We start from the raw sequence: 12088 nt of genomic DNA, 5'->3' as shown, positions 1-12088 counted from the left end.
AGCGAGTGCGTCACCGCTGTTGCCATGGCAACGGGCGGAAGGGGCCTCGCGGGCTCGCTGGGAGGCCGGAAATGACGCTGCGGCTCGCGCGGAGGCGGTGGAGCCGGGCCGGAGCCATGTCGGCGGGAGGTGCCGGGCAGCGCGACGCTGGGGCCGCCGGCGGGTGAGGTTGGGGCCGCCGGGGCGGGGCCCGGGGCGGGCGGCCCGCGGGCCGGGGCTTCGGCGCGGCGGCTGCCAGGCGCGGCGGCTCGGCCGCTGGAGCTCCGGGGAGGCCGCGGCCGGCGGGGACTGAGGGCTCTCCGTTTTGCAGGCGTCGCAGCAAGTGGGACCAGCCCGGCCCGGCCCCCGCCTTCCTCCTCCCCGGCACGGCCCCGCTGCCCGGGCGCCCCTTTCCTGGCGGCGGGGATGGCGGGCCCGCTGCGGCCGGTTCCGAGAGCTCCGCGGCTCCATCCGGGGCGCTGGATGCGGCCGCCGCCGTGGCGGCGAAAATCAACGCGATGTTAATGGCCAAAGGGAAGCTGAAGCCGGCGCCCAGCACGGCGGACAAGGTGGGTGAGCGGGGTTGGCGACAGGAGCCGCTGGGACCCCCTGGGCCGGCCGGAGAGCGAGGGCAGGTGTCACGTCCCTTATTTGCAGCCCCACGGGTGGTATTTTTCGAAATGTCCGTCAACAAGCCAGAGAACGGATGGGGGTTTCGTTCTTGGAGTAGGGTGTAACAAAAACAACTGGAAAAGTTTTCTTGGTGTTCGCAGAAGAATGGAAAACTGCCATAGCTGTAAGTCCTCCTCCACAAGTCTTAACCAAAGTGATTCTTGGTAAGAAGATAAATACTTCTGACGTATCTTTTAAATAGTACAGCTGTCTTGTGTATAAAACAATTTAAAACATGGAAACCAAATTACTGTCGTGGTTAGACAAGCTATCAGTAGGAGCATATGTCCATGTTCTAAATAAAGAAAGTGTAACTTAAAGCTGCTTTTTCAGTTCTACCAACGGGAACAATCCTGCTTTTCTGCATGTTATTAGGCTACATTAGAGCTGAATTTAAAAGACTACTTCAAGTTTCCTTCCTAGTTGGTTGAAATATGAGGTTAACAAGAAGAGTATGATTTCACAGTGTATCTTATCTTTTCTTGACATCCGTAGTGTTGGTGAGACTGCCAGTTATTTTTTAAGGGTTGCCTTATGAAGTGATATCAAAATGAATACTTGTTTTGTCATGGAATCGTTTGTAGATAATGAGAGAGAGAGTGGCAAATGTGCCCTGCTGTGTAGTCACCACAAATGGTTCGCTGTTGGTCGTGTATCTGAAATGACGATTACACCCCTTTTAACACGTAAGGTTTAGTGGCAAGTAAGCCCCTGGGAGCGGAGGCACAGGCGCTGTTCTCTTCTCTCTGGTGACAGCAACGGGACACGAGGGAATGGCATGGAGCTGTGACAGAGGTTTGGGTCGGATGTCAGGAGATGGTTCTTCACTGAGAGGCTGGGCACTGGAACAGGCTCCTCAGGGACATGGTCATGGCACTGAGGCTGCTGGAGTTCAAGAAGCGTTTGAACACTGCTCTCAGACTGATGATCTGATTTTTGGGTCGTCCTGTGTGGAACCAAGAGTGTGTTCCTTGTGTGTCCCTTCTAATATTTCAGTAACTAATTATTAAAATAACTAATTATTAAAACGTCCTGAGAATATAACTAATAATGTTTTTTATTTGAGGTTGAGGTTGTGCAGAAGTGAATTAGTAAGTAGTAGGTAGGTATAATGTACTTTCTGTTAATATTTGTGAAGCTTTTGGGTCCAACAGCTAAAGGGGGAGAATGTAAAAGGTATTCACCTCCCTAGATTGCTAGGGTCGATGTGTATGTTACGTGGTTTTTCTCAGCTTTCCAACCACTGGTCTGTTGCAATGGTTGTCTTTGAAGCTGCAGGCTCTGGGAAAAGGTCCGGCTACAAGTAAAAGCAAAGATGACCTTGTGGTGGCAGAGGTAGAAATCAATGACGTGCCCCTCACATGCAGAAACCTGCTGACAAGAGGACAGACTCAGGATGAGGTATGTTCAGGAGCTCCTGCTGATTTGTTAGGCTTGGCAGCTCAATGGTTGTACCTTTTTTGTATGGTTAAAAAACCTTGCAATAAACTATGTTCAGTGGTTGTTTTCTGTTTTTTACAAAACTTACTGTGTTTTCTAAGACACTTCTTGAGTAGTTTATTGGTTTGTTCAATAAGGTGTTGTATCACGAGGTAAGGTAGCATAGCCAGTATCCTTTAGCAGGCACCAGTTGTTCTCTTAGCACTTCAGTAATGATTTCTGTTCTCTTTATACAACAGCTTAGCTTAAACCACTTTAATGTTTGTATGTTTTATTATTGGTAAACTTGTCGCTTTTTTACTTGCTTGTAGATAAGTCGACTGAGTGGAGCAGCTGTCTCTACTCGAGGGAGATTCATGACTGCAGAAGAGAAAGCAAAAGTGGGACCTGGGTTTGTATTTTTCTGCCCCATTTTTTTGTAATTGGCTGGTTAATAATGAGGTTTTCTTGTTTTTCATGAGCAGCGTCATGTTTGTGTGACAGTAAATTGACCATTGAATATTTCAAATGTGTTTATCGTTATGATAATGCTGACTGCATAGCTGCTTTCCTTCCTGCTTAGAACTGATAAGGTGAAATAAAAAACAAACATGACAGATCAGAGTGTGCTGAAGTTCTTCTGTTTGAACCCTATCCTAGATTTCTTGAGCACTTTGTCAAGAATGGGACCCTTCCAATTCTGAAGCGAGCTAATATTTCGTAGACTTGGTGCTTTTAATTGTCCTTTCATGTGGACAAGCAAGTTAGAGTTTTCAATAGAATAACTTTTATAAGTTGTCATGTAATTAACTTCTGAATCTTTGTAGTTTCTAGCGCAAAGTTTTGCTTACTGAGTGCTGTGATATTAAATTTGAATGGATTATTTTTCTATTTCATGTCTTTTGCAAGATTTTGAGGAAGAATTCATATAGCCAGATGACTGTAATAGAATTAGATTGAATCCATTACTGTATGTGCTCTGTGGATTTAATAGAGTGTTTGACATTTCCTTCCTAGAGATCGTCCTTTGTATCTTCATGTCCAGGGTCAGACAAGGGAATTGGTTGACAGTAAGTGTGCAAAGCATTCTGTTTTTATCTAATTATTTGCAATATGTTAAGACAGTCTTAATTAGTCTAGTACTAATAGGTTTTGTTATGACTGGTACGGATTTGTGCCATAAATAATGTCAGTGCTAATCATTGATATTAGTTTTGAGCAGAGACTTTATCTAAAGTACTGTGTCCTGTAAGTCATGGAACTAAAACCTTTGATTTACTACGAGAAAGCGCAGTATGTGCTTTGATCACTGCAACTAGTGTTGCCTTCAAAATTAATTTCTGTAGATGGATGGTGTGTGTGCGTGTGGCAGGCAGGGGATGTGGTTTTGTTTTTTAAACTCAGTTGCCTGAATTTCTTTTTTCTATACTCAGGCATGAAGGGAATCACTTATGTGTTGACGTGTTGAATCTAGTCTGCTGTAGTTACCAAGAAGATCAGTGTTTGGGTGGCTATCCCACTAGTATAAATTCTTCTTGTGAAGAGAACTAAGATCTCTTAGTAATTTCCCTCTACTGAAATACAAATATATTTCATATTCTGTCAAATAGGAGCTGTTAACCGTATTAAAGAGATTATTACTAACGGAGTAGTGAAAGCTGCCACAGGTTCTAGTCCAACATTCAATGGAGCTACAGTTACTGTCTACCACCAGCCGGCCCCCATTACTCAGTTGTCTCCAGCAGTTGGTCAAAAACCTCCGTTCCAGTCAGGGGTGGGTAATTAATTTCTGTGTCTTTCATTAAATGTCATTGATTACAAAATTTGCCTATTGCAAAGTATAAATGTTGTGTCATTTACTGAGGGGAAAAAAAAAAAACAAACTTACATGTTGTGAAATCTGGAGGACTAATCAGACTGAGTCTGAAGAGTGAGACTCAGGTGACAGTAATCTCCTAGAAGAAAAGGGATGGAGAGAGCAGTCCTACTTAAAGAAAAGCAAAGGGCCTACTGTGCCATCCAACATGAACTGTGCTGACTCACAGAAATAAGTTTTTTTGGTCTCCAGTGAAATGAACTAAGAATCCAGTGAAATGAACTTAGAATCCTAATTCTAAGAGTGAAATAATAAGTCTTTACTGTTGCATTTACAGATGCATTATGTTCAGGACAAATTATTTGTTGGTCTGGAACATGCTGTACCTACATTTAATGTGAAGGAGAAGGTGGAAGGGCCTGGTTGCTCCTACTTGCAGCATATTCAAATTGAAACAGGTGCCAAAGTCTTTCTTCGCGGGAAAGGCTCAGGTTGCATAGAACCAGCATCAGGCAGAGAAGCCTTTGAACCCATGTACATCTACATCAGGTACGAGGAGGCTTTTAAAAATAGAATAATAAAAAATCCCAGTGACCACTTATGAATGTAGCTTAATTTTTTATTGTTGTGGGGAGTTCTTAGTCTCAAAATCTTTAAGAAGATGACTTTAAGAATTATGTCTTAATTCTGTCCGATTAATGCAAATGAGACAGGTTTTATACTTCTATTTTAATAGAGCTATCTATGAAGTGGTAAAGATAGAGGAAGAAGGATCGTGCATAGCTTTTAACTATAATGTACTACTTTTACTGGGAAGACAGTAAAGCTATGTTCTTCTTGTGCTTGGGTTGTGATGTTGAGCTTTAAGAGCTCAACAAAATGCATTGAGCAACAAGTCATTTCTCTTTGCATGTTTCTTTCAGTGTTTAGAGTACCCTGAATTTTCATCTAGAAAATAAATGTTCTTCACTGTTGTTCACAATTGTGCTAAAGTAGCTGCAGAGCAACTAGAGTCCTGTTGTGGTGACTGATGGCTCTTTAAAGGGATAAGATTTGACAGTAGGTTGCTGATGGAAGAACCAGCTCCCAAATTTGGTGGTAATGTTTGTGCTTATGAGACTTTTTTGTATATGTTTTCAGTCACCCAAAGCCAGAAGGTTTGGCAGCTGCTAAAAAGCTGTGTGAGAATCTGTTGCAAACTGTGAGTAGCTTTTACAAATATGGGATTTCAGATCCTGTCATAACTTTAGCATGTGCCTGGCTAACAAAGATTTTACTTTATGCTCTCAGCAAAACAGTATATTCTGATTTGCCATTAGTTTTTTCCTCAGAGTGTGTGGAATTTTGACTGTGTACATAAAAAAGCAGGATTCTTTTGTTTGATTCCTGTAGCTTACCTTGTCTTAGCTTTAAATGTTGTCCAGAGGCACACAGCCTGCTTTCTTTCCTAGGGATATTGTTGTCCTTGGCACCAAATGAGTTTTTAGAAAATTTCACAGTGTACACATATAACAAAACCTAAAAAAATTATTTGTATGAATGCACCACCCCAAAATAAAGTAAAATCCTGTCAGACAGTCTTCCTGTTTGGAGCCTGTACTCAAGTATCAATACTAAGTCTCTCTTCAAAAAATGCTTTAGATGCTTTGACTTAAGTATTTTGCATCTACTGAATTCATTTGCCATAGTACATTTCCTGTGAAAGGGTATCCTGTGTTTTACATGAATTTGTCACAGAGACCAGCAGTTTCTCACCAGTAGTGGTTTGTTCTGCAGGATTTTGCTGGTTTTTGGTCTGTGGGTTCTCGATTTTCTGTTTTTGTGTTTGGATTTTTGTTATGGCTTTGAGTATAGTGTGTTCTGTAATCAAAGTCCACTTACAGTTTTATGGTGATACATAGTTAAATGCCCTTTGCCTTCAGGAGAGTAATAAAGGAAATAGATGCTTATTTTCTAATCTTTGACATCCTTTGTAGGTTCATGCTGAATACTCTCGATTTGTGAATCAAATAACCACTGCAGTACCTTTAGCAGGTAAATGTTACGAAGTCTTTAGAGCTGCGTTCTATGGAGCTGTACTTACAGCTAAGTTTTGTAGAATTTCTTTACCTGTGGAAGTCTTGTGTGTTAACTTCTTTAATTCAGAAGCAGTCCAGCTTTTTATACTTGGTAACTGAATTCACTGTTTGTGTGACTGCGAGCTGAATTGAAGATGACCCTTTTGTTCCTTCTTCCATCTCTCTCCAGGCTTCGCGCAGCCTGCTGCTATAAATAGCGTACCTTCTCAGCCATCATATTACCCTTCCAATGGATATCAGTCTGGTTATCCTGTCGTTCCCCCTCCTCAGCAACCAGTTCAGCCACCGTATGGTGTACCAGGCATAGTACCACCTGCTGTGCCATTGGCACCAGGAGTCTTAACAACACTACCTACAGGAGTTCCGCCTGTGCCGACACAATACCCAATATCTCAAGTACAGCCTCCAGCCAGCACTGGCCAGGTACTGCCACAGATGAACTGTTTGCCTTACAGCTGTCAACTTCCTGAGCTGTTTCTTGCTAACAATAAAATACTTACAATAAAGTACTTACAGATAGAGAATTCTTCTTTATGGTATGCATAGGCAATTTCTACGGTTATTGCTTTGATGCTTCTGTCTAAGCAATGACGTTTTTGGTATGGCTGTTTTATACTGCAGTTTTCATACTGTAACCACCTGTTAGCATAAAGGGTGTCTGCAGGGATAGGTCACTTATGAAAAGCATTACCACAGGCTATATAGGTACAGTGAGTTGCAGATAATGATTACTTTGAGGTGGGAGCATTCCATAAATCAAATGTTTGTTGTGAATTTAAATTGTAAATTTCCTTTTTGGCTCTCAAGTTCTGCAAAGAAAAACTAGTTGTGTTTTCTGATCCTATGCATGAAACTGTACATTGGGTTTATACTTCATACACATGTATTGTCAAATTATCTTTTTTTTTCCCCAACTTCTACATGCCAGAGTCCACTGAGTGCTCCTTTTCTTCCTGCTGCCCCAGTAAAAACAACTTTGCCAACTGGTACACAGCCACAAGTCCAACCCCATCCCCAAGGTCAAAAGAGGCGCTTCACTGAGGAACTACCAGATGAGAGAGAGTCAGGACTGCTGGGATATCAGGTGGAATAAAATCAGCAATTCTACTTAATTCAACAAAATAGAACTTGGCTAGAGAGGGATTGTTATTAGCACAGTTTATTTAGGACCAGACAGGCAGGACCTTTGGCAGACAGTAATTGTTACGACACATTGAGACCATGCTACAGTTTCTTTGACTGGGTGCACTGTTCTCAGGCTGTCTTATTTGATTAATTGGCATCTGGCTTTCCAGACCTGCATTCTTTCATGAAGAATAGCAGTGCATTCAGGTCAAAGAGATGGCAATAGTGTTTTACTGGTTAGTTTAAAGGGAGGTTATTTTTTCTCTTTGCTTTCTCTGTTGGGTCTCTTGGGCAGGCTTGTTTGAAGGGAGGGGAGGAAAGCAGGGTAATAACTTCCAGATTTTCCTATTTACCTTTCTTGTAGGTTGCACTTGAGAGGATTACAAGAAGCCTAGTTTTAAGAGATTGATTTTATTTATTTATTTTTAGATAGCGAATGTTACACAGTTGATTTTAATAAAAATAACTTCGAGTTTTTCTTCAGACTTGTATGTGAGAAAAGGGAAATTCTGGAAATGCTTGTGATATATCCCTGCTCATAGGCAGAAACCCTTAATAAAAGCTTTGCCTAGAGAATATAAGGAACTGCCTACATACCAGACCTAATATTAGTATCTCAAGCAGAGTTTACTGTGGCTTGAGGCCTATACAGTATTCAGAATTGGCTGATTGAGGAGATAAGTCCTCATGAAGATAGACTAAGTGGTGAGGTGTCTTCTATATTGGTGCTCAGATGTGTTTCTTACTACTTTACTCTCCTCAGTATTTTTAGGAGAAAGTATTTTGTTTAACAGTGGTGATTAGTGGCTTCTTCTAGTAGTTGGCAATATACTCTGAAAAGTTGGGTTTCCTATCATTATCATTAAGGAGCTGTAGCTTATGTTGTAGTTGTAGATTTGCTAATGCCGTGTGTTTTTCTGCTCATAGCATGGACCCATTCATATGACTAATTTAGGTACAGGCTTCTCCAGTCAGAGTGAAATCGATGGAGCCGGATCGAAGCCAGCAAGTTCCTCAGGAAAGGAGAGAGAGAGGGACAGGTAAGTGGTGAAAGAAATATGATCAGACCTTTGCTAATTCTGATGGAAAGCTTATTCCAGACCTGTTTTCATGGTCTCTTCTGTGACTTGGTATTTTGCTTTTTTTGTTTGTTTTCATAGAATCATAGAATGGCTTGGGTTGGAGGGGACATTAAAGGTAACCTAACTCCAACCCCCTGCCATAGGCTGCATGCTAGATCAGGTTGGCCAAGGCCCCATCCAGCATGGCCTTGAACACCTCCAGGGATGGGGCATCCAACACTTCTCTTGGCAGTCAGTTCCAGTGCCTCAGTACCCTTACTGTGATGAATTTTCTTCTAGTGTCTAGACTAAATCTATCCTCTTTTAGTTTAAGACCATTCACCCGTGTCCTATCACTAGCTACCCAAGTAAAGAGTCCGTCTCCCTCCTTTTTATACAACCCCTTTAAGTATTGAAAGGCCACAATGAGGCTTCCCCAGAGCCTTCTCTTCTCCAGGATGAACATGCCCAGCTCTCTCAGCCTTTCTTCATAGGAGAGGTGTTCCAACCCTCTGATCATCTTTGTAGCCCTCCTCTGGACTCATTTTAACAGGTCCACATCTTTCTTCTGCTAGGGGCCCCAAACCTGGATGCAGTACTCTGCCTCAAGAGGGCAGAGTAGAGGGGGACAATCCCCTCCCTCGACATGCTGGCCACTCCTCTTTTGATGCAGCCCGGGACACAGTTGGCCTTCTGGGCTGCAGGCACCCACTGCTGGCTCATGTTGAGCTTTTCGTCCACCAGAACCCCCAAGTCCTTCTCAGCAGGGCTGCTCTCAATGAGTTCTTCTCCCAGTCTGTACTCCTGTCTGGGATGGCCCCGACCCAGTTGCAGCACCTTGCACTTGGACTGTTAAGTCTAAGGCAAACACAGAAAAGAGAGGGTGAAATATAAGACTTATGTTATTACTCATTTTCTGTGATTTCAAAAATAGCCTGTGGCTTTATAAGACCTAATGTATGAAAGAGTTGGTAATAAAAAAAAAAAAAAAGATAGTTCATCTGAAAAGATAGTTCATCTGGAGAGCTGGTGGTATGCTTCCTGAATTCATTTAAGAAGCAATTTCATAAGAAGCATCATATAGCTTTATTCCTCTTTTTAAGTTTTAAGTTTATCTTGTATTGCACATTTTTGTCTCTTTAAGTTGCTTGGAGTGCTAAGATGCTCTAGGTGAAATGGAACCACGTGTTTGCTGTTATCCTTTATACGTTCCTATCCATCCTGAATTTTAGAGTACAATGAATCTAATTAAAAGTTAAACTCAGTCAAGGACTGCATTTTGAATTTGTTTGCTCTTACCTTTGTCTCTGCTTGCTCTTAATATATAAATAAATAATAATAAAGGCTTGCACTTGTTTAAATAGGCAGTTGATGCCTCCACCAGCTTTTCCAGTCACTGGGATGAAATCAGAATCTGAAGAAAGAAATGGTGTGGGGTCTTTACCAGGCAACCATGGTGAGTGCAGTGAGTAAAACACACTTGTAAGTCAAGTTTGAGTTTCCAAACAAGTTTGCACTGGTCTTACTGCCCATTTAAATAAATTAGTGATTTTTTTGGCTGCTCTTCATACTGCGTTCAGTGAAAGGGATTTTAAAACATTGCCCTGTTCTAAAATCTCTTGTGTTCACTGTGACTATATACACAGATAATGCTTCTCATAAAACTTCAGTAAATACCTATATGAATGATGAGGGTGTGATTAAGCGAAGGCAGAGTTGACTGAGTTTTTTGACCCATCAGTCAGCTGAGGCATAGAATCTCATGGGATTGTTTTGTAACACAGATGTCATGTGGCTTTTCATTGTGAACAGCTATCTCTAGAAGCACTAAGGAGTATCAGAGGGAGTTATGGTTCAGGTGTGTATTTACAGACATGAGTTACGTCTACCTCATCTGCAAACAACAGAAGTGTTACTAGATTTCATCCTTTCATAGGGCTTTCATGCATCAAGTCTTTGCAACTTGGTAAAACACGTAATCACTTTAACTCTCCTAGTAGTTTAGTGCCTTCCATATCAGATCTGCAGGCACATCGTGCTAGTTTGTTTAACCTTAGTTTTTCTGCAGTATTGGTCCCAGAGATTGCTCTTCTGTTAGCTTTCTTTTGAACAAAATTTCTACTTTTCTTTACATATTTATCTCTTTAACGGTGAAATTGCCATCACTTAGACCCATTTGCTAACTTTACCTTTTTTGTGTGTTTGTTTCTTCTTTCTCTGTTCTCTTACATGGTTCTGATGGATCACTTGTGCTGTTGCTGGTGCTGTTTCGTGTGGCCTTCGACCTTGGATGACCGTTGGCCTTGTGACCTCAAAATGGTGTCCAACTAACAATTTACAATTAACATCTTTTTTTATTAACTTGTTTTGGGGCATTTTATCTCTTTTTATTTTTGTTTTTCCTTCTTGGGGGCTGGGGGGTTGTTTTGTTTTCCCTTCCTAGATCATCAAGCTAAGAAGATGAAAACTTCAGAAAAGGGCTTTGGATTAGTGGCGTATGCTGGAGATTCATCAGACGAAGAGGAGGAACATGGTGGCCATAAAAATGCAAGTACTTTTTCACAGGGATGGAGTTTGGGTTACCAATACCCTTCCTCACAACAGCGAGCCAAACAACAGATGCCATTTTGGATGGCACCATAAAAGCTACAGAGCAGTTTTCATTCATCCTCTTTTTTTTCTCTAGCAATAATGCATGTATATTACAAAATGAACTTTGCAAATATGCATTGTTTTTACATTTACAGAAGCTAAAGGTTCAGTATTCCCCCTTGAAAGGGCTCCGTTATTTCTAAAAATCCTTATTTCTGCAGTGGATTTGTCAACTCTGAAAAATATTTGAAATAGTATTTTGACAGGGCCAGTCCCTTAAAGAGTGGGGGAAATACTGTAAAGGAAAACTAGGGAAGCCTGTTGGTCTGTTTCCCGTCTTTCCAGGATAACTTAAAAATGGAAAGTGTCAGTCACACTGATTTCATTATACATCTGTTGTTTGTATTTTATCTAGTGTTCCTGCTGTCAGCCTGTGTTTGCAGTCCCATTAAGACAATGGTGACTATGGATTCAATGTTTGGACTTTCACCAAAGGAAAGGAATATACAGTAGTTCAGAAAAACGTGGATCACACTTCCTAAAGTCATAATTTAATTTTACTTTAAGTGTCTCCTGTAACTCCACATTGTTTTTTTTTCTTTGAAATGTGGTTTTACTAACTCCGCAACTTCTGGTTCTAGCCTAATGTTGGGGACGGGAGGGTGCTCAGGTCTTTAATTGGTTTATCTTGATGCTAATCCCCAGGTGGACTTGGTACTGTAACACCGGTACTTCATCTTCTCAAATTATCCCTGTGTATTTCATTCCATTCAGCGGTTCATATGGAACTACTTCCCATGAGGTTCTCCCAAACTTCTGTCAATCTCTTAATGCGTTCACTTATTTGATTTTACCCATTTTGTTCCATGGTGATTTAACAAGGAAAAGAAATGCAGCAACTAGCCTTATACAGCGCCAGAGACCTGACCGCAACCATTGCTCTTGCTTTGAAGAGCAGGAGTGGAGTCTGTGAATAAATGAATAAATGTCTGTTGTTTACGGGCATGAACTGCACCACAGGCTTTCTTGGCAGGGCAGGTCGTTGCAGGAGGAGCTCTTGTAATGAGAACATTGGTGTGTGGGGCAGCCAGGAGGTACCGGTCAGCTTTTGAAACAGCAGTAAAAAGTTTTAAAAATCAGAACGTGTGTCCCTGCTGCACACGGAACGACCGTGCTGGCTCACTTGTACAAACGTCGTCTTTCCTATGTCTTGTAAATAAGTAGAACCATACTTCCATTATAAATAAATGTATAAATATTCTGCTTCTTGCTGACTTTTTTGTTGAACCTCGCTGCCCTCGGCCTCCGCCGGGGGGGGGGGGGGGTGAATCCTGTCAGGGGTGGGG

The 12088-nt window shown here is 41.8% G+C and overlaps 1 protein-coding gene and 1 non-coding gene across 8 annotated transcripts; both read left to right on the top strand.

Moving 5' to 3' along the window:
- Positions 1 to 7: 7 nt before the first annotated feature.
- KHDC4 (KH domain containing 4, pre-mRNA splicing factor) lies at positions 8 to 12005 on the top strand. 7 transcript variants are annotated; one of them, XR_010827090.1, is made up of 15 exons: positions 8 to 163; positions 311 to 548; positions 1924 to 2052; positions 2403 to 2482; positions 3088 to 3140; positions 3681 to 3844; positions 4224 to 4435; positions 5027 to 5087; positions 5863 to 5920; positions 6134 to 6387; positions 6893 to 7048; positions 8017 to 8129; positions 9515 to 9606; positions 9935 to 10697; positions 11158 to 11173. XR_010827090.1 is itself a non-coding variant. In XM_066985900.1 (15 exons), the coding sequence occupies exons 1-15, from the start codon at positions 72 to 74 to the stop codon at positions 11203 to 11205; spliced, it is 1854 nt and encodes a 617-aa protein (XP_066842001.1). In that variant the 5' UTR covers positions 8 to 71; the 3' UTR covers positions 11206 to 12005. The 7 variants fall into 7 exon arrangements, 5 of the variants coding, with proteins under 5 accessions (XP_066842001.1, XP_066842003.1, XP_066842000.1 ...); XM_066985900.1 differs by having other exon boundaries at positions 10594 to 10697; positions 11158 to 12005; XM_066985902.1 differs by lacking the exon at positions 11158 to 11173 and having other exon boundaries at positions 9935 to 10008; positions 10594 to 10759.
- On the top strand, positions 3970 to 4098 carry LOC125180271 (small Cajal body-specific RNA 4). Its single transcript, XR_007158587.1, has one exon. It is a non-coding gene; the product is annotated as a small Cajal body-specific RNA 4 (non-coding RNA).
- Positions 12006 to 12088: the final 83 nt, after the last annotated feature.

This window comes from Anser cygnoides, chromosome 33 (genome assembly GCF_040182565.1).
Source record: "Anser cygnoides isolate HZ-2024a breed goose chromosome 33, Taihu_goose_T2T_genome, whole genome shotgun sequence".
Classification (NCBI taxonomy): domain Eukaryota; kingdom Metazoa; phylum Chordata; class Aves; order Anseriformes; family Anatidae; genus Anser; species Anser cygnoides.
The sequence above is the reverse complement of the archived record's forward strand: the minus strand, read 5'-3'. Positions and strand labels throughout refer to the sequence as shown.

What these genes read in the sequence shown, in the direction of transcription:
- KHDC4 (XM_066985898.1), top strand. Translation starts at nt 72, where the DNA reads ATGACGCTGCGGCTCGCGCGGAGGCGGTGGAGCCGGGCCGGAGCCATG. An exon ending in CGCCCAGCACGGCGGACAAG is followed by an intron (nt 549 to 1,923) that starts GTGGGTGAGCGG and finishes TTGTCTTTGAAG; the next exon opens with CTGCAGGCTCTGGGAAAAGG. An exon ending in GACAAGGGAATTGGTTGACA is followed by an intron (nt 3,141 to 3,680) that starts GTAAGTGTGCAA and finishes TCTGTCAAATAG; the next exon opens with GAGCTGTTAACCGTATTAAA.